This window comes from Pundamilia nyererei, unplaced genomic scaffold (assembly GCF_000239375.1).
Source record: "Pundamilia nyererei isolate P.nyererei 1_Seehausen unplaced genomic scaffold, PunNye1.0 scaffold00033, whole genome shotgun sequence".
Lineage (NCBI taxonomy): Eukaryota > Metazoa > Chordata > Actinopteri > Cichliformes > Cichlidae > Pundamilia > Pundamilia nyererei.
In genome coordinates, this window is record NW_005187434.1 from 879,300 (window position 1) to 899,815 (window position 20,516).

The 20,516-nt window shown below is 40.4% G+C and overlaps 1 protein-coding gene across 2 annotated transcripts in view; it reads left to right on the forward strand.

Annotated features, from left to right (window-relative positions):
• Positions 1–18,770, forward strand: part of antxr1a (ANTXR cell adhesion molecule 1a) — a 26,459-nt gene extending 7,689 nt beyond the window's left edge. The window contains exons 9-18 of one of the 2 annotated variants that reach the window (XR_311641.1): positions 207–267; positions 1,431–1,529; positions 5,495–5,564; positions 5,672–5,750; positions 5,903–5,998; positions 7,720–7,764; positions 9,792–10,055; positions 11,694–11,774; positions 16,662–17,931; positions 18,129–18,770. Coding sequence is in view for 1 of the 2 variants with exons in the window: in XM_005729404.2 (XP_005729461.1) it covers positions 207–267; positions 1,431–1,529; positions 5,495–5,564; positions 5,672–5,750; positions 5,903–5,998; positions 7,720–7,764; positions 9,792–10,055; positions 11,694–11,774; positions 16,662–17,036 (1,170 nt within the window). In the remaining variant the exon portion in view is untranslated. Of the gene's footprint in view, positions 1–206; positions 268–1,430; positions 1,530–5,494; positions 5,565–5,671; positions 5,751–5,902; positions 5,999–7,719; positions 7,765–9,791; positions 10,056–11,693; positions 11,775–16,661; positions 18,020–18,128 lie in introns of those variants that run through there. The other variant, XM_005729404.2, reaches the window with a different exon arrangement.
• Positions 18,771–20,516: the final 1,746 nt, after the last annotated feature.

Genomic DNA, 20,516 nt, shown 5'->3' on the forward strand with positions numbered 1-20,516 from the left:
TAACGGCGGTACATGTATTCCGTTACTCCCCAACACTGATAATACTGTACATCTGCAGGATGTAAATGGGAGCAAAAGTTTATTTAATAAGGACATAAAAGTGGACTTGGCTCAAAGTGGCCATTCAAAATGGAAAGAAATAGATGACCACGAGAGAAAGATGGACAGCAGGAAAACCACAGTGCTTATCTCAATGTGTCCCTCAGATCCTGAAGAAGTCCTGTATCGAGATCCTGGCAGCAGAACCATCCAGTATCTGTGCAGGAGGTAAAACTTTACTCTAGTTCACCTTCCTCAGACCACTCATTATAATATTAGGATTTTCTTAAGATGGGGAATGAATTTGAGTATGCCGAAAAGTCTTTTCCTAGAGCGCATTTACCTTCTAGGATGGTATATTTGTATCACAAGCTTTCAAGCAGTCATCATGGCCAGGGATATCATGAATCGAAATCTATCAGTTGAGAGCTTTTAATGAAGTCTTCTTTTTCCAGAGTGTAATAATTGTACGGCTTACGTCTTTAATGAATTTAAAAACAAAACAAAACAAGAATTGGGTGTTTCATTTTTTTTCAGGGTCACAAATATGCATAAAGCCTCATTTACATACGCCAACACTAATATTTGATTAAATGTCCCAAACTGTATCTGGCAAGACACTTTTGGTAGCCATCAGTGAGTTTCTGGAGTAATTCTGTCTGGATATTTTACCACTCTTCTTGGCAGACTTGGTAGATTTCATTTAAATCTGTTGGTTTCCCGGCACAGACCTGGTTCATAATTTTTCAATCGGGTTGACGTCAGAACGTGGGGAAGGACATTCAAGAAGCTTAATGTTAGGGATATTTGTTTGGGATCATTGTCCTATTGGGAAAAAAAGTTTTGGAGGTAGTCCTCCTTCATTTTACTATCTATTTTGTTCATCAGTACCACTGGCAGCAAACAGCCCCAGAGCATGATGCTACCACTACCATGCTTGACAGCTGGTTTAGTTGTCTTGAAAGTCTCACGTTTACAACTCCAAACATTTCTTGGTCAGCACCCTCTAAATCTATTGGCGATGTGAAACTCCCTTTACTGGGATAGTGAAAAAGGTTTTTGTCGTGTAGTTTCCAGTTCATGGAACTCTTGGATCTTCCTGAACGCCATTTTCCTCTCATCTGAGGGGAATCCACACTTGACCCTGTGTGGATTAGAGAAAATCCAACTTGCACACCCAGTTCTTGTTTTAAACTAATTTCCCCTGGAAAAAGAACTGTTGAAAGAAATTATTAAAAGCTCCAAATTTCCACGACATTCATGCTCAACACGAGTGTATGTAAACTGCTGCTTGGGATTACTTTGGACCAAAGAAGATGAAATAACTTCATTTATTTTCAATAATATTTTATAGATGAGGTGACATAATGTGCTTCTCTTCGCCTTGTCAGAGTCCTTCCAAGTGGTGGTGAGAGGAAGTGGATTCCTTCACGCCCGAAATGTTGACAAAGTGCTGTGCAGCTTTCGAATCAACGACACCCTAACTAAGAGTAAGTGAAGCATTGCTTATCAGGGTGTTACCCCTTATTCACTGCATGAGCTATTTTATTACCATATAACATCATATCTGATTATGCTGTTAAACTATGACAAAGACGGCTGGAAAACACAGATGAGTGTGTGAGACGTTGTGAAATTCACCTAAATTACACCGGCCTGATTTTCCCAAAAGACAAACACTACGTGAGCCACACCGCTGGAGTCCTCGATGATCAAATGAGCAGCCAGGTTTTATTTATGCATTTTTTTAAACACATGGTGTAATGTTACAGTCTGGAATCAAGGTAAAAATTAAAACAGGAGATTAAGGAGAACCTGTACCACACACAAAGGAAATATCTTTAAAGTGGCTTACAGTAACGCTTCCTACTTCACAAGCCACTGCAGCTGCATGAGGTGACGGTCTAATTACAAAGCAGGACAATAACCAGCATTTACATAGAATGAAATGTGTGCTCCGCGGAAGTAAGACCACTGTGACCGTTTCTACTTTCATTGTTTTTACTGTTTAAATCTACAAATTCACTGAGATGATTTTCTGGAGCTTGGATTTGAATTCTAATTGTTTTTGCATGATATTATCTAACGTCCTGTAAAACTGATGACATGGAAGCAATTTGAGCAAAATTATCTCCTCATGTCAATCCCATTATACGTGGAGGTTCTTCCTCCACATTCATTCACTCCTCTAGAACCTTTGCACACAGACTTCTGGACTTTGTTTACTTTACATCAGCAGTAAGCTTTCAATGAAAAATAATATTGTCACAGTTAGCTTTCAGAGAGACGAATGTATCATTTCTTGAGAAATAATTGCTCCTTCTGATTCCTGCTCTCAGCCCTCTGCTTACTTTACAAGTCTGGAAAAGTGTATAAAAGGAAAGCAACAACATGCAACTACATGTGTCAAGCAGATGAATCCATGTTTGGGATTTTATCCCCAGGAAAAAGTAGCAGCAAGTATAGCCAGGCGTGCAGGGATTTGGCAGTTCCTGTCCTGAGCTATTCATTGTTTTTGTGACAGATGTTGTACTGGACAACTGTGGGAAGGGTGAAAGAAGAGACAAGAAGAAATTAACACGGTTAGATGAAACGATCCACACAAGTCCTGTGTCTGTTTGATAAACTTGAAGCTACGGCTAATCTGGACCTGTCGACATGTGACCAAATCCACTCAACAGCACTTTTAAAGCTGACAGTTTGAGTCATAGCATGACACTGAATAAATGTGGTTTATGTCACACCGTTGATATAATATAAGACATTAAGGTTCAAGGTTACTTTATTTATACCTGTAGGTAAATTTGCTGTACAGAAAAAATTATTGCATTTGGCATCCCCTCACAAAACACACATTAAACCCGACAAACACATATTTGATAATTTGACAAGTGATAAAAAAAAAACAATATAAATAAGTTCAAGATTAATTCAATAAAACAGTTTTTATTGAGTTCAGTGACAGCAGCAGGGACAAAGCTGTTTTTATAACTCTTTGACCCACACTTTGGGACTAGAAACCTCCATCCAGAGGAGAGAAGCTGAAATTCACCCCATAAATGATGGGAGCCATTATTAAAGATTTATAAAGCCATTCCTCTGTAGCTGTTTAGAGCACAGGGAAGCCAGACAGGGCCATGACTCACATATAAGACGACTGGAGTGTCTCACTATCTGATTCAGTGAGCTTTTCTCTGTGACAGAGGTCTAACCGAACCATGCCACCAAACAAAAAGATACAACAAACTCAATAAAAGAACGATTGTTCGGTCAATGTGGAAATGAGCAAATTTCCTAAGGCACTAAATGCGCTGGTGACCCTTTAATTAAAGTGACTCCATGCCCATTTTGTTGCTTCCTAAAATCAAGAGCCATATCTTCTGTTTTAGATATGTTCAGTTGGAGTTAAGACTCCTCACGCCACTGAACAAAGTCATCAATAACTAGACTGTGTGTAGTTTCACCCTCTTTAAGTAAGCTGGCAATAACAGAGTCATCTGCGTATTTAATGATGGCCCCGTTTTCATATCTGCTCTGACACATGTTTGTATAGAGAATGAATAATAAGCACGATAACAAACGCTCTTGGGGAAAACCTGTAGAGGAGAACAGTGGGTCGGACAGAACCCCATTTATTCTCACTCTTTGTGACCTGTCAGCTAAATAGTCTAAAATCTAATCCACCAGGTTTTCCCCAACTTCAAACTGTTCTTAAAGTCTTTAGATTAAAATATTGGGGTGTATTTTATTAAAAGCAGAGGAGAAATCGGTAAACAGAAGTCGTACAAAAGTCTCTTTACTCTCTACATGTTTAGAAATCAGATTAAGTAGAGTCAATGGTGCATCCTGATAAGGTTTTTAAAGACTTTCATCACGACTGAGGTGAAGGCCTGAAGTCAGTCAGAACTTTCAGGCGACCAGCTTTAAGGACAGGAACAACGACAGCTTCTTTCCAAAGAGAGGGCACATGTTGCATTTGCAAGGATTTATTAAAAATAACCTGAAATAAAAGACTGAGTTCTCTAGCACAAGATTTAAATAGACGTCCACTAATATTATCAGGATCGTGGCTTTTGTTAATAAGAGGTAGGAAGATTTTTGTTACCTGTGAGCAGTGTCAGTTTACTTGTTTCCTCTGGTTTACTATCTTTAAGCTAAGCCGATCTAGCCACCTCCTGGTTTAGAAGTATGAGCATCTTATTCCTGGCAAGAAGGGGATTTCCCCCCAAGCTGAACAGAACCCTGTGATGTATGATCTTCATCTACGGTTACAATCACAGACACAGGCAGTCTGACTAAACCAATTAGACACAAATGGTTGTGCTTTACACAATGCTTTCCTGAGAACTCTCACAGTGCAGGCTGGGAAAAAAGCACAAGTAACCATCTGCGCTTTTTGCTTTTGCAACTGTAAGATTCTTCAGAACTCCGCTGTATTTAACCAGTGTCACCGAGTTTATAGTATGGTACAGAGGATGACTAACCTCTCAAAAATCAGCCATAATCTTAAGCAATAACTCCAAATAATTAAGTGGTTGAAGATGAACTTCAGTCATCTGTCTTCACCTCCCAGTTAAACATGACCTCTCTCTGAGCTTGGGGAGTAAACAGTCTTATAAACCTTTATGACACTGACTTCGAATGCCTGCCAGAATCCTTTTATCCACCACGGATTTAAATTGTGGAAAAATGTAACTGCAGCAAATCGTGCTTCATCAGCTCTGAGCTGGACAAAGTTTGCACTTTGCTTTCACGCTGTAAGGCCACTCTGAGTGCAAGGTGGGTGCAGAGTTGAACTCTGACATCTGTCCCAGTTCGTGGCGGCGTGGAGCTGTTTTGGCCTTGCTGCCTCCCTCTCTCGCCTCTCTTCCTCTCCCTCCTCCATTGTGTTGTTTTAGAGAAGAGCAGCCGCTTGTGTTGATTTCCTCAGTTCTGGGGTATGCGCTCGCCTTGCCAGGATAAGCAGACAGGCTTGCGCGATGATGTTTGTTGGATCCGCTTTCCTGGACAGCCAGCTGGATGAGGAGAAGACCTACATTTTGCCAGAAAAACAAAAAGTGTGGTGAAATTGTTTGTATTGGCATTCCTGAGCAGGGTGCAGATGCCTTCAGATGGGAAAACAACAAAGTGCTTGTTTTGCAGATGCAGTCCTCTCTGATTGTTTGTCAATCGACTTACAGTGAAAGATGTGACATCATTCGACTTCTGTTAACAAATGCGCAGTTTCCGCTCTTGTTGTCAAATATTTTTTGAATTAAATTTAAGTCTTGTCTAATCAGTCAATAAATTCATTTTACTGCAATCTGGCAGAGATGTCATAAAAAACGGTGATTTGAAGGTGAAAACATGTTTCAGGAGCTGCATGTGTCCTTGAACACTGCTCACAATTCCAGTCAGGAAAGTTTGGCTCATGCTTTTGCTGTTTTTCATGACCCTTTCCCCTCTGCTTCTCTAGTGGTGAAGCCATTGGTTGTGGAAGATACATATCTACTCTGCCCTGCCCCAGTGCTTGAAGAGGAGGGGATGTAAGTCGTATAATTTACTTAAATAAATGTGAGGTTTCAAATGAAACCCTCTGCTCTGCTTTTCAAGGTTAAAACGGGGCTGAGATATTTTTCTTTGTCTTTGCCAGGGCAGCAAATCTTTATGTCAGCATGAACGAGGGTCTCAGTTTCATCTCTAGCTCGGTCACAATTACCACCGTGAGCTGTGTGAGTACAATAAGATATAGGGGCATTTGGCCTTTAGCGGGGGCTTGGAGCAGCACAGAGTGTGGAGCTACAGACCGGAACACAAAAGTGGTTTACATCCAGCGCTCTTTGTGTTCAGACAGCCTATGCTGACGTGTCTGTCTCTTTTACAGTCTGATGGGACCATCCTGGCCGTAGCTCTGCTCATCCTGATGTTGCTCCTGGTCTTGGCTCTCCTCTGGTGGTTCTGGCCTCTGTGCTGCACTGTGGTCAGTTCCCTGCAACGAAAACATGCACTCGTACTGCTTTACAGATTGCTCTCAGCCTGCTCCTTCTTACATTTTACATGGCTACAAAGAGTATGGGGGCTGTAGCCGAGCCATTTACGTCCTAATTGATACCACAGACAATATAGTGAAGCCTGGAGTCTGTGTATCAGTATTCCTCCTTTGGATCCTTGCATCTTGCAAAAAAAAAAAGTGATACAAATTAAAACTAATATTTGATTCATTTCTTTTTAATTAATCCAAAGGTTCAAAAAACACTCAATTTTCCCAAAAAGTTTAATTTTTTTATGATTTAGGCTGTAAAGAGTTAATTTTTACTGGACTTTAAAAAACACTCTGTTCCTGAGGGATCTTTGTTGCTGAAGTTAGTCCACAACCAGTAAATAGTCTCGGCCATCAGGTGAACATGCGTTTAAGCAATTATACCTCTCCTAAAATTATTTGTGTTTCCAGAGGTTACTGCAGGTAACCTCCAAGTCAGTATATTCACTTAAGGAGATCTAACTTGTAGCAGATTTTTCTACCATTTATGGCTTTACTTGATTTGTTGCCAGTGGTGTGGAAACAAAAGCGTCTATAGCCTGAATGTTTTGGTTGATATCTTTGTCACTATGAAGTTTTTAAGTAGCGGGATAACTGATTCCAAGTAAAGAGTTTCTTTTATTTTTATTTTTATTTTTTTATGTACTTATGCAAAAGCCATCTGCTCAGGACTCGGTGAAATGAGGAAATGCTTTCCAAAAACATGTTTGTGGGATTATTTAGCATCAAGGTATTTCAGCAAACTCACTTGCTACCACATGCCCTCTGTACAAATCCGTACATCTCCTTTCAAATCGTCACGGGCATGGTGTCTCTTCAAAATGCACTGCAGTGTTTCCACTGGAGCTGGAAACAGGAAAGCTGAGCCCTGCCAGAGAGAGATGTCAGCTTTTACAACACAGCTTTCTCTCCCTTCACTCTTTTTCTGTCCATGTCAATTCGCTTGCAAGTTGAAGTTCATGCAACAAGTGTGTTTGGGAAAAAACGACACTAGGTTACCAAGGGGAGTCTTTTTTTTTTTCCTTCTTTTTGTTCCAGGATTTGGAAAAGAGTGCAGGAAAAATCACAAATAAGAATCAGAGTGACTTAATTTGCCAAATGCATTTAGTGGAGATGAATCTGTCTTTATTACACCTGTGAAAAAACCCTGACGGCTCATGCAGTGAGGAAAAAGTTTACATGGGGATAGCAGCGGTGTACATTGTTGTGCATTCATCCAAGTTTTGAGTTGCATAACATCGAAGTAGATGGATAAATTGTTTTTCTTTCCCTATTTATGTGATACTAACTAACGTATAAATACTATAAAAGTTATCCATAAAACTAAAAAGGCATAATGTGGCATTTATGAGGTTGTTACTCTTCTCTTGCTTTAACCAGCAACCTCAAGGCAAAAAAATCTGGATAGCAGATTTCTAGGTCAGCGCCTAGAGTAGTAGTACGCCTCTAAGTCGTAGAGACTAAGAGGGAAAACATTTCTCAGTCATTTGCTGTTGTGTAGCCACGTCACTGTGCATAAAGCGCGCATTGTTCTGACACGCAAAAAGCATTTTCAAACATGTCTCTGCGACTTCTGTCATCTCCTGATGTTAAACAATGCTCTCCATCTTTTTCTTCCCATTCACTCTGCTTTTTCTTCCCCTCTTTTATTTCGCCCACAGATCATCCACGAACCACCACCACCGCCAGCTGTGGAGGATAGTTCGGTAGGAGCTTCACAATCTCCGCCTCCTATCTGTTTTGTCAAGACTGAAAAAGAGTGCTTGTGATTTAAGACTTCGACAGCTGCCAGCGTTTAGCTTATGTAATTGTTAGAGTGACAGCGTAAACCTCAATGACCACACGGCGTCACTGACTTTCCAGCTTTAAACTTTCAACACTCGTTTTCTGATTCATTTGACGAGAGTTAACGCCCTCTCAGAACAACGGCATCGTGACTTTTACAGCACCCCACCACACACACGCACACACACCATTTCTGCTGTTTGTAAGAACACTGCTTTTGTGTCCAAGACTTTAATTTATGCCTTTAAAAAATTATAACCATTTGGACCTGCAGTAAGAAGTTTAAAAACTCAATAATAATAACTCAATAACTCAAAAACATAATTTCAATTTAGTTTTAAGATCAAACCGCAAGTCCAAATGACTCGATTCAATACAGTTTAACGGTCCTCAAACACGCTGCTGCAGCTGTGGGACGTATCAGGCTGTATCTGTTTGCACAAAATTAAACAGAAAATTAGGTTTAACTGCTGAATTTAAATGCCAGTGACATCCACGGCCTCAAAGACTGCTTTTATTACGGTCTCCTCTGTGCGACATCCTGGTAGGATACGAGACAGACAGGGTGTATTAAAGAGCTGAAACATCACAAGTTTGGCTAGTGGGCTTTTTCATTTCCTTTGATCAGACAAACTAGAGCAATGGGGACATAATGACAGCTCAGGGATAGGAAGGACACAGAGAGAGGGGCATTCATTCCAGTTTGCCTGGTAACAAATAAGAGAGCAGTTCTGTGCAAAAGTCTTGTGCCACTCCTCTTTCTTTATATTTTGCTTCCAAGAGGGGCCATTTTGTCATAGTTTTCTTGAGCAATAGTTCTCCAGGCTTTCTTTGGAAATTGGCAGGGAACCATTTTTTAAACTGTATCTTTCCGCACTTTGTTACAACAGCCTGTGGCAAAAACACAGAAATATTCCTGTTTCATAAAACATGCCAAAGATAATACAGTGTTACAAGCATAAAATAGTATTTTTCATGAACAAGATGATTCAAAAAGAGTTACACTTGGCATATCTCTGCATGTTGTGCAGTGTGTCCTTGAAAAATTTGAGGAAACTGGACACGAAAGGGACATCTGCAGCAGATGGGCAGTATCTGGAAATGTCCTCAAGAAATAGGGAAAAAGACCTGACACAGGAGCCGAGAGATGCATCTGGCACATCAGTCTATCCGTCTGCTGTTCACTGAAGCTCCATCAGAATTCCTCTCAGTGAAAGGGTGGCAGTCGAGAGTGAGGAATCCAAATTTGTTCAAATTATCATCAGTGCTTATGAAGTGAGTGAGTGCCTACAGCATCTGTAAAACACGTGGAAGCTCTGTCATGGTTTGGTGATGCATTTCAGCCAGTGGCGCTGGGCAGCTTGTCAAAATTGATGGAAATACACACAAAAAAAAAAACAACCATCAGATTTTGATCCACTGTGCCATATCATCTAGAAAGCATCAAATTGGCAGCAGCTTCATTTTTCATCATGACAATGACCCCAAACACACTGCCAATGCAGTAAAAGTGTACCTGGATAGAAAAAACACACAATGGAACACGATCAGTCGTCGGTTCCACATTATTGAAGCAGAGTGGGATCTTCTTGACAGAGAATGGAACAAAAGGCAGGAAAGCTTATTTAAGACACTTCAGGCTGTGTTGAAGAATAAAGGCGATCATACCAAATATTGACTTTTAAGCTTGTTAGAACTGTCAAAACTCTTTTTTTGTCTTATATACTGGATTTCCATGCATGTGAGTTAGCAGATGTTTAAATAAATTGCTCCTCCTATTTCGCTTTTTCCTAGAAATGTGTGAAGAAATAAGGGGCGGGCCAGGACCTTTTGCACAGTACTGAATGTTTACTGCCTCTTAGTTCAAGCTAAGGGGTGATAAACATTGGTGAAACGGTTAAACAACAAATACATTAAAAAAAAAACATTTCCTGTTGCTCTCCCGCAGGATGATGAGGACTTTGAAGCCCCCAAGAAGAAATGGCCGACTGTTGATGCCTCCTACTATGGAGGAAGAGGCGTAGGGGGGATCAAAAGGATGGAGGTTCGCTGGGGTGAGAAAGGCTCCACTGAAGAAGGAGCAAAGCTGGAGAAGGCCAAAAATGCCAAAGTGAAGATGCCTGACCAGGAGTATGTGTCACCACCCCCTCGGGTTCTTAACAATGGCATGCAGAAACCGCCGGCGCCACGCAACTGGTACTCACCCATTAAGGTAAGGGGGGGGGGGGGGGGGGGGTTATATATGATTACTCATTAGGAACTACTGAGAAACTCAGTATGATGCTTCACTAAGGGAACACAAACAGTAGGCAATGGTGAAGATTATTTCACCATTGCTTACTGATTACTGAAAACCATTGCCCCAGATGGTTTTCAGTAATCAATATCTAAGACTACATTTGTAAATTAAAGCTTTGATGCTGTGTAAAATGTAAATATGAAACAAAATCTCATCTAACAGTATTTTATTCACGACAGAACATAGTTGAATTTTTCGTTTCATGATGCTCCAAATGTTTTTAAATTGGTGGAAAGATCTGGTCTGCAGGCGGACTAATTCAGAACCCAGACTCTTCATCTATGATGCCACGCTTTTCTAATAGACGTATGGAGTTTGGGATGATAGTGATATATGGAAGATCTTCTCTGAAAAACACTTTATCTGGATGGGAGTGTATGTAAAACATGTACAGGCCTTTCTGCATTGTTGGTGCCTTTCCAAATGTATGTTCCTAATACCACAGGCACCAGTGCAACTCTATATCATCAGAGACGCAGGCTTTTGAACTCAACGCTGATAACAAACTGGACCCCTCTCCTTTTTAGTTCGAAGGACACGGAGTTCATGTTTTCCAAAAAGAATTTGACCACAGAACAGTTTTCCACTTTCACTTTTTTCTTTTTTTTAAAAGATGTGTTTCTGCCATCAAATTCAAAACGAGCTAATATTTAAAAAAAATAAAAATAAAAAAAATAAAAAAAAAAATAGTAAAATGTCTCACTTTAAACATCTAATACGTTTTCAGCACCCGAACATTTTTGGAACTGAGATTTACTATAATGTCTTGAGTCAGACGTGATCATGGAAGTACTGAGGAACAGCTTATCACTGTTGTCCTGAATCATTCCTCACAAGTGTTACCTAAACAACTTAAAGCAAACAGGATATGAGTTTTAACTGAGCCACATAAAAATGAGTAAATACTGGAGAATTTGAGAGTTATTACTTTAAAAAGTATTTGAAGTGTGGGAATCATGGTTTTTAACAGCTCTGCTGGGGCGCATACTACATATAACACAGCATCTGTCACAGATTACTTCATGCTAATCTGGCTGAGGATATGTTAGTACGAGTATGGTGTTTTGGTGAAAATAGCCCGAGATGTGTTCGGGTATTAAAGCTTAGGTGACAATTGGCACACGGCTCCATTCCTCCAGGACCAGCGTGGGGTTAAAGGAGTCTTTCTGAAGTCTTCCCAGTCAGCAGGGGATTGCTAATAGAAACCAGACTTCTGTTGGACTGACCTCCAGAGAGAAAGGCTCCACAGCCAGGAGTTTTTGTGAGCAAAAACAGCTGCATTTTTTCTGCTCTTATCCTCAAAGTATTTGCTGCGTCTGAAAAGTATGAAGAGCCAACTTACAGTGGACTGAAACCATTTCACTGTGTCGCTTTGAGATAAATGGATGAATTAAACGATACATTAAACTGCAGCTGAAGTCACTTGTGTGAAAAAGAAGACAAAAAAAAACCAAAAAAAAAAAAAAAAAAACAAGGGTTGGAAGCAGAAACCAATGTTTTGTAGGATTTTACATTCTCTTAAACATTTTGGTCTCTTCTCTGTTTCCACAGAGCAAACTGGATGCATTGTGGGTGCTTTTAAGAAAAGGCTACGACCGTGTGTCTGTAATGAGACCTCATCCAGGTGACAAGGTAAGAGCAACACCAACCCTGCACTGGCATGCACTGAGCGTGCATTGTAAATCGTTCTGCATTTCACGGGCTGACGTCAGGCTTGGCTGTGCATTAACTTCTGGCAAATGAAAATTAGCAATTGAAACGATTGTATGTGAAAATGTTGAGAAAATGGACCAGCTGTAAGCAATGAAGTGTGCACAGCGAGACTCATGGGAAAAGTTGCAGTGGGATTGGATTTAGACTGCTACAGTACGCAGCAATGTAAAAGCGTCTGGTGAAGTCATTATGAAAAAACAAAATGAAATTCCTCAAAGACCAGCTGCAGTGGGGGTGACAGTGCAGTGACCACTGCAGCTGGAAGCTAACATGAAGTCAGAGACAGTAGAGTCTGTATGCGGTGAAAAACGGGAATTATGTGTCTAAAAATGTCACCGCAAGCGTTTATGTAATGATTCACATTTCTCTGGGTCAGAGTGTTGATCTAAAACCATTACCCTCACAGGGTGAAAAGACATTTCTGGCACATTTAAACAATCATTTTTTACATTTTCTAGAATTTTCTCTGTAACTACTGTAACTCCTAAGTGTTTTGAGTAAATCTAAAGTACACTGAGCTAGTTTCAGATTTGACTCAATAACAACCCAGACAGGATTTGCTGCTAGAAGATAGGCCTTTAAATGCCATTCCAGGGAGGAGCTGCTCCTATTGTTTGCACAGAGCTGTATAAGGTGACACACAGCCGTGTTGAAACATAAAGGAGAATTTTGAAGATGAGAGTAGGAAGCAATATTAGTAGCCCACCTTTCTTTTATTTTAAACTTCTAGTGAGAATACCAGTTACTCCCAGTTACTACAGTTAATACCAGTTATGCATGCTTTTAAACCCATGTTTTTGTAATGTTATGCATATGCATATTATAAACTCAACAGCCATTTTGTTAAGTACAGCTGCTCAGCTGTTTATTAATTCACATATCTAATCAGTCAGTCATGCAGCAACTGATTTAGGCATGCAGACATGGTGATCTACTCAAAACCATCAGAATTGCCCGAAAAAGAATAAAATACCCAGTGAGCAGCAGTTCTCTGCGGAAAATGAAAACGCCTTGTTGATGTCAGAGGAGAACTCCCAGACTGATAGGAAGGCAACAATAACTCAGCTAACCATTTGTTATAACAAAGATATGCAGAAGAGCATCTCTGGAAGCACAGCACACATATCTTAAAACAGATTTAGTTTATAGCAGCTGAAGACCACAGCAGCAGCCGGTGCCATCCCTGTAAGCTGAGAATAAGAACCTAAGGCCACAAATCACATGTTGTCTCAGTTTTTGCAGGGACATTTAAATCGCATGTACTGAATTCTGCATAAACATCATGAAAGCCTCGATCCATCCAGTCCTCTATGAATGATTCTGGTGGAACTCTGGTGATGTAATAGTACCGGGGATATTTTCTTGGAGTATTTTCGGACCAGAGCGTACCCATCATCTGACAGCAGGATAACACGACACATCACAAACCTCAAATGATCTCAAAATGACTTCTTAAACATCATAATGACTTCACGAAACTCCAGTGGCCTTAACAACTAGCAGATCTCAATCAAATAGAGCATCTTTGGAATGCGGTGAAACAGGAGATTCACATTAATCTGCAGCAACTGTGTGATATTGTCATGGTAATGTGGACTAAAATCTCTGAGGAGTGCTTCCAGCACCTTGCTGAATCTATGCCATGTAGAATTAAAGCAGTTCTAAAGGCAAACAGCAGACCAACCAGTTACTAACAAGTTCAGCAAAGCTCACCAGTATAGTCCATAGTTCATTTTTTGGCAGCTATAATGTAATTTTTTACTTTGATGCAAAAATCCTAATGTTGATACTTTATGCAGTTACAATAGAAATATAATTGTTTGGCATGAATAAGCCTCTGGAATTTTCAGACTGATGTGTTATTATACGGTCAGGTTTCTTCATCTTCATCAGTGCAGTTATGCAGCATTTCCTTAAAGAGATACACTGACAGTCCAGCAAGACCCTCATTTCATGCTGAGGAGGATGGGAAATTACATCTCAAGGCAAACTTATCAGGATTCATACTTTAAACTATTTCTTAGCCTCCTTTGCTGTATTTTTTGTCTTGAAGTGAGCCAGATGTTTTTAGAGGGTAAAAGGTCTGGTATGTAGGTGAGCCACTTTAGCAATCAGGCTTGTTTTCTACAGTCATGGTGTTGTAATACATGCAAAATGCAGTTTGGCACTGTTCTGATAAAATAATCAAGGCGTGTCCTGATTAAAAACAAACAAACAAGAAATAAGTGTTCTTTTTTCTTTGCATGATAGAGTTTTAACTTGTAATTGTGGATGCAACGAGCCTGAGCAGCCGATTTCACCCTGTTTTACTTCAGCCTCAGCCTGTCTGCGATGCTCTTTTGTGCCCAAGAGGCATTTTATAATAAGCTTTCAAGCTTATTCTAAAATATTATACAGGATATTTAGAACTAACTAGGCAGCTCATTCTTTTGACAGTACTTTTTGCATTATGCAGTTTATGGACGTTTTAACCAGCACTCAGCTCACTGAGAAACAAAGTGTCGAAGTGTGTCTTCCTCACTATAAAAGCTTTTCATTAGCTTACTGGAAAAGAAAAATACTTGTTTGTACTTTCTGAGCAGAAAGCTTGTTCTGATTGCAATTAGGAGTATATTTTAAAAGCCTTTTTATAAATGAGTGCAGCAGCGGGGAGGAGGAAGCCAGCCGATCCAGTTGTTGCTGGAGAAAAACCCTGTTACGTGTCGCTTTTGTGAGCCTTAAAGACTGGGGTCTTTTCAGTAATTAAAAATAAAATCAGAGGACGTAACACAGCAGGTTACTGGGCTACTGAACCATCACATATTTCAGTAGTGACTGACTGGGAATGTAGATACAAGTATGATACAGTCCAGGAGCCCAAGAGACATAAGGATCTATGATATTCAGTATAAGATGAACTGTACAACATGCAGCATTTGGCCTATTTCTTTTCCCCCAACAGTCATTTCTCCTCAGTGTTAAATAAGAGACACATTCCTTATCAGCCTATTGCAACTCCTGGGTCGACTGAGTGCAGCTGCTCCAGGGGTGTAACTTGTTTCTGGAGTATGATGATGATGATGATGTATATCTCCCTTGAATGACCTCACTTCATTTTGAATGGGCGTAAATGATGGCAGGTCAAGTTGTCCAATGAAATAGGTGCATAGCTTCTCAAAATTTAAGCTGGGACTGAGAATTACAGCACATTTTTTAAGGTCTGCTGACATTAAAATACACATTATGTAGCTGTGTACTGACAACAGGAAAAGGCTTTTGTGAGAGTGAGTTCATTCAGTTGTCAAAGCAGGAAAGTGTGTGTTTTGTCAAAGAAAGTTCAGAAAAGTGGAGACATTGGTTCTTCACCCTTCAAATTCTGAAGATATTGTTTGATCAAATGAAAAAAAGAGCAGCAGATAAATTTAAAAAATGTCATAGATCCTATGTTTTTAGTTAGTACTAATGTTTTCTCAAACTTAGAATTAATTAATTAAAAATATAGGAGCTGGCACCACTTTGTGGAAGCTACTGTGTTGCCCCACTTTCTTGAATGCAATGGCTGAGATGGATATAAGACTATTTTCCCAAAATATGTTGCACCCGAAATGTGAATTCTTACCTATGTTTTATCATCTAAGAAGGGGTACTCCTCAACAAACAAGCTGCAAAAGAAAAGAGAAAACTCTTCCTCTAACTCTTCCAGGCTAATCTCCTGAACTGAAGATGTGGCTCTAACACATAAAAATGTGCATAAACATCCTTATTTATTCCAGATATTGTCACAATTACTTATTTTCAGCAGATTTGAAATGTGACTCTCCTGTGTCCAGATACTGAGCTAGCTAAACAAAAACAGCAGCTGGTTATAAATGTGGTTACCACCAACAAGCCTATGAGTGTCCTTGAAGCAAACATGAATCTTACTTTCTCTGTGACAAGAAGTTTGATTCTCACATCATATGAGAGTTTATTTGCTACGTGACAGAGTCACACAATGTTAGATCTACTTCAAAGATAGTTTCACTAATGCCAGCTAACAGAGGCTAACAGTAGCTAACAGAGGCTAACAGTAGCATTTACCAACAGACAAGGTAAGGATATCCTCAACAACTCAGTATCAGTGTCACTGGTCAAAAGTGAGCTTCAACAACAGACCGACTCATATCTGACTACTTTCAGAAAGTTTTACAGCCTCATCCAGAGTAAATAGATGTAGATATTTTTCACTCTGCATATTGAAAGCCGAGATAAACAGTAGACTGACAGATTGCAAAATATGTTCATGCAGATCTGATCTGCTTTTTAGCCACGACTTATTGCACAAAGTTGATATTATTCAAATAGTATGTTAAAATATAGTACTTGCACTTTATGGCAGTAGTTTACGAATGTATGAAATTTTGCTTTGGCTCTTAGAAAATGCAAATATCATCTTATTGTTCTGAAATGTCGTATTAGACTTCAAGCTAGCTGCTGAGACAATAAAATCATTAATAAAGTTTTTATAGTGAATATACGCTAAGTAAGCAGTAGGGTCACCACAGTGAGATTTTTTTTTAATGCAACCTTAGAGGTCACACCTTGTTGGATCATCAAAAGAAAGCAGGTTTAGGCAAATGTTTTATGAGCCTCACTTTTCAAACCCATAGGCTAAATCCATCTTCTATATACAGGCTATGATGTGAGCCAGACCTTTTCCTTTCTGTCATTTAGACTCAATGTCTGAATTTTCATTGTGAATTTTTGCCTTGGATTGAACAATTAATGGAAAAAAATTTAACGTTTGCCACTTTGCTAACAAAATCTGAACTCTGTTTAATTTTATAGGGCAGATGCATGAACTTCACCCGTGTAAAATCCCCTCCTAGCTACCCACACTTCAACAATCACCCATCTCCCATCTACAACCCGCCTGGCAGGAATCCACCTCCACCGCAGGGCACCCTACCACCGACTCCCAGCGCGCCGCCCTTCTCCTCGCTGCCTCCAACCCCTCCACCCATTTCCACCCCTCCCCCTTACACACCACCTCCCAACCGGGCTCTTCCTCCAACCACCTTGCACATACCCGCCCCACCGGCGCTCTCACCCACGCCTCCGCCCTGCGCTAGCCCAACCGGCTTGCTGCCACCTCTTCCCCAGGGACCCCCTCCTGGACGAGCCCCTCCACCTGCCCGCCCTCCGCCTCGCCCTGGCCTGTAGAAGTCTGGTGGGAGACAGGAGGTGGTCACACAAGACTGAAAAACATAATCCAGAGTTCCACCAGCACATAGCCATCTTTGATTGTAACTACGAGTGAGGTGCAACAAGGTGCCAACCTCAGCAGGCTGTAGCCTTTCAGACTTGTGACGAGGAGGAGCGAGAACTTGTTTTCAGCTATTTGTCTACTTTTGTACACATCTAGCCCAACAGTGCAATTGCTTGGATGCTTGAATTACATAGACATTCCCTATAAATGAGATCACGCAGGCCGGCTCAAAAACATTTGACTGAAGACTGTATGAATTCTGACCGAGCAGAGGATCAACAGCTTGTACTAACAGCTTTATACACAGGCCCTAGAGAAGGAGTACAGTTGTCTTCTGAATGGCCATGTCACTAAAATAAATGCCACTGTAAAGTTCCTGTTTTATATAAGAGAAAAGAAAAACACTCATCCTGCAAATGTTCCACATACAGCAGAGTAAGGATGATGCAGAGGCATCTGAAAACAATCCTTTTTTTTAAATCCTTGAATGTTTGCATGCAAAAGTGCTCGAATCATCGTTTGTAGTTTTTTAACATTTGTACTTGTTTTTATACATTTGTAAATACTTTCATTTTTTACTTTGTACTTGTGTAGACCACACTCTTCATTTTGGGGAAAGAAAGACAATCATCGGTGATGACGGCATGGACAGTAAGTGTACTGAAACAGCAATGCAATGTATCTGAACTTCCAGTGTTCAACTCCTGACTCGCAAACTATTTTCATCCAACCTAATGTGAGCCATGTCTGGCCCGTTTTCTGTGCTCATTGGTGTAAACAGTAAATTTGGCTTTACCAGATGTATGGCTGGAACTGACCTGACCAAGATGACTGTAATTACAGCTGTAGGTAAGCGATGCATAGGATCTGTCTGTTAAGATGAGGGTAACTCTGGGAATCAGGGAAAAGCTTTGCACATCGTCTTACTCGTCCACCTACGGCTTCAAAAAAAGTTGTACATTATTAATGCAAATAAGCGTGCTCAGTTATATGTGTGCTGTACATTGATGAGTCAGTAAACAATCTTGTTTTACTTTTTTTTGCAGAAAGTCTTTAATTCCTCTGAGAATAAAATACGATGGAAGCCATTTCGTGGATGTTGATATGAAGCTTTTACTCTCATCACGTCACAGTTAGCAATCCCGTCAGTACTGTACAGTAAACACAGACTGGTGTGTGATTCATTTAAAAAGCAAGGAAGCAGTTTAGCTACATAAAATCTGACTCCGTCTTCTCATTCTTTTCTTCAGATGCTAATTTGAAAAACATTCTGTTTTACTTCCGGGCAGCAAAAGCAGCCACTGATCCACATGTTTACTGTGTATGCTTTCATCAAGAGTCTGTAAAGCCTTTAATGCATTTAGCTGGATATTCCCTCAGGTCACTTTTTATCCACAGGGCTCCTTTAAACAATATTCTGTACCTCCCAAACTAAATGTACAGCTGTTCTGTTCTCATTTACCTACTGACATTACCACTGCGTGAATGTCTGCAGGCCCTCACTCATTCCTTGTGACAGAAAAACAGAGAAGAGAATACTTCATGTGCAGCAAACTCATTCAAGATGTTAATATATTGCATTATGTTACAACACGAATAGGAAAATATTTGAAACAATCTAATCCTCAGGAAATATGCATGGGCTGCAGAAATGAAAAAGCCTGTCGAGGGTGATGACATCATGATGATCTGGGAATAACAAAGAGGACAGAATCAAATCAAAGGGCAGATTTTGTAGTAGAATTTCGGGCAAATTTTAAACTTTGTTGCTGTTGCTAACCTCTGTTTCTAAAGTAAATCACATAAACTCATTGGCCACTTTGTTAGGTACACCTGTTCAACTGCTCGTTAACACAAATATCTAATCAGGCGTTCACATAGCAACTCTGTGCATTTAGGCATTTAGACATGGTTAAGACGACCTGGTGTAGCCCAAACAGAGTATGTGGAAGGGTTGTTGGTGTCAGATGGGCTCGACTGAATAACTCAGAAACAATTGATCTACTGCGACCTTTCTGCACAGCCACGTCTAAAGTTTACAAGGACTACAATCTGGAAAAAAAATAAAATAAAAATCAGTCTAATGTCTTCAAATACAAGCACAAATACATTAGAATACAAACAGCAGAATGTAAAATGGGTTCTTGTAAATCATTTGGCAGAAAATGTTTGATGGTTATCAAAAGCAGCCATGAATTGCCAGACAGTAAACATGTAAATGTAACTGAATATTCATTAGATTTTCAAAATAAAATTACCAGCATTTTAACTGAAGCTTCAGGTTTAATGTTCACTGCTGCTGGCTCAAACTGACTAACCCTAATGAAGCAGATTTGAACAATTACATCATTAGGTTTGTTCATTTGGTGATCAAACATGATGTTTCTGGTAGTCCACAGTAGTTGGATTTTAAGTAGCAACTTAAAAAGATCCAACTGCTGATAAACAAGGAGACCTAACCTAAAAGAAGATAAAGAGGACACAGCTGTTTATTGCACTTTGACTTGGCGCCGTCAGGAAACATCTAATAGATACCGGGTGAACCTGCTGATTGCTCCCCTGCCCTTATTATGCAGAAGATGCTAAACTTTTAAGAAAAGATAAACACAATATCAAGTCTTGACAAGATCGTATAAACGACTACAGTTACAGAAACTCAGGTTTCTGCTTTTGGTTTTTCAGGACGTTTAGGCATAGAGGAATCATGGTTAGAGATGCGCATTTCCTGTGATAACACCTAATTCCTGCCCCTCTAACAAGAGGCCTGCAGCAGAGAAAATCCGTTCTCCTTACGACACCAAGCTGTCTGCAATTAAAGTCACAACAGCTGCTAACACTTATTCAGCCCCACTGATAAAAGCTGCAGTGACGCTTTGATTTATAAGAACTAGCTCCTACACAGAGGATGTTACCTGCTTCACACGATGCTCTTTATAGATGAGAAACTGCCCAGGACGCTCCCCATGCTCGGACAATGGAGGCTGTTACTGCTGAAAGCCGTGGTTACTTTCCATAATTACTCCACAGCTGCGTGTGAGGCCGCCGTTGTGGTTAGTTTCTGCAATGAAATCTTTCTGAGAGCTGCACTTGCTTTCACCAGGAACTTGACTCTTTACCTCTCAGTCTTGCTGAAACTGAACACGTTCATCAGGCAGAAGCTAGCAGGTGTGCTCCTGGCACGTGAAGACTTGGACCAACATGCATGCTCAAGCTGCTGCTGCTCCACCTGGCCTCCATCGCACACCTTGAGAAATTACAGCTGCCCTCCGAGTGGCTGTGGAGGAAGGAGATCTGCACAGCCCTTAAAGCCAATCAAGGCAGTGCTGCTTGTGCTGCCCGCGCTCTGCCGCTTCTCACTATCTCTGTGTTTGATGTCCTTTGCTCTCGTTCAAGTGGCAGTTTCACTCCTGCCTTGTCTGTGGAGCAACCTCAGA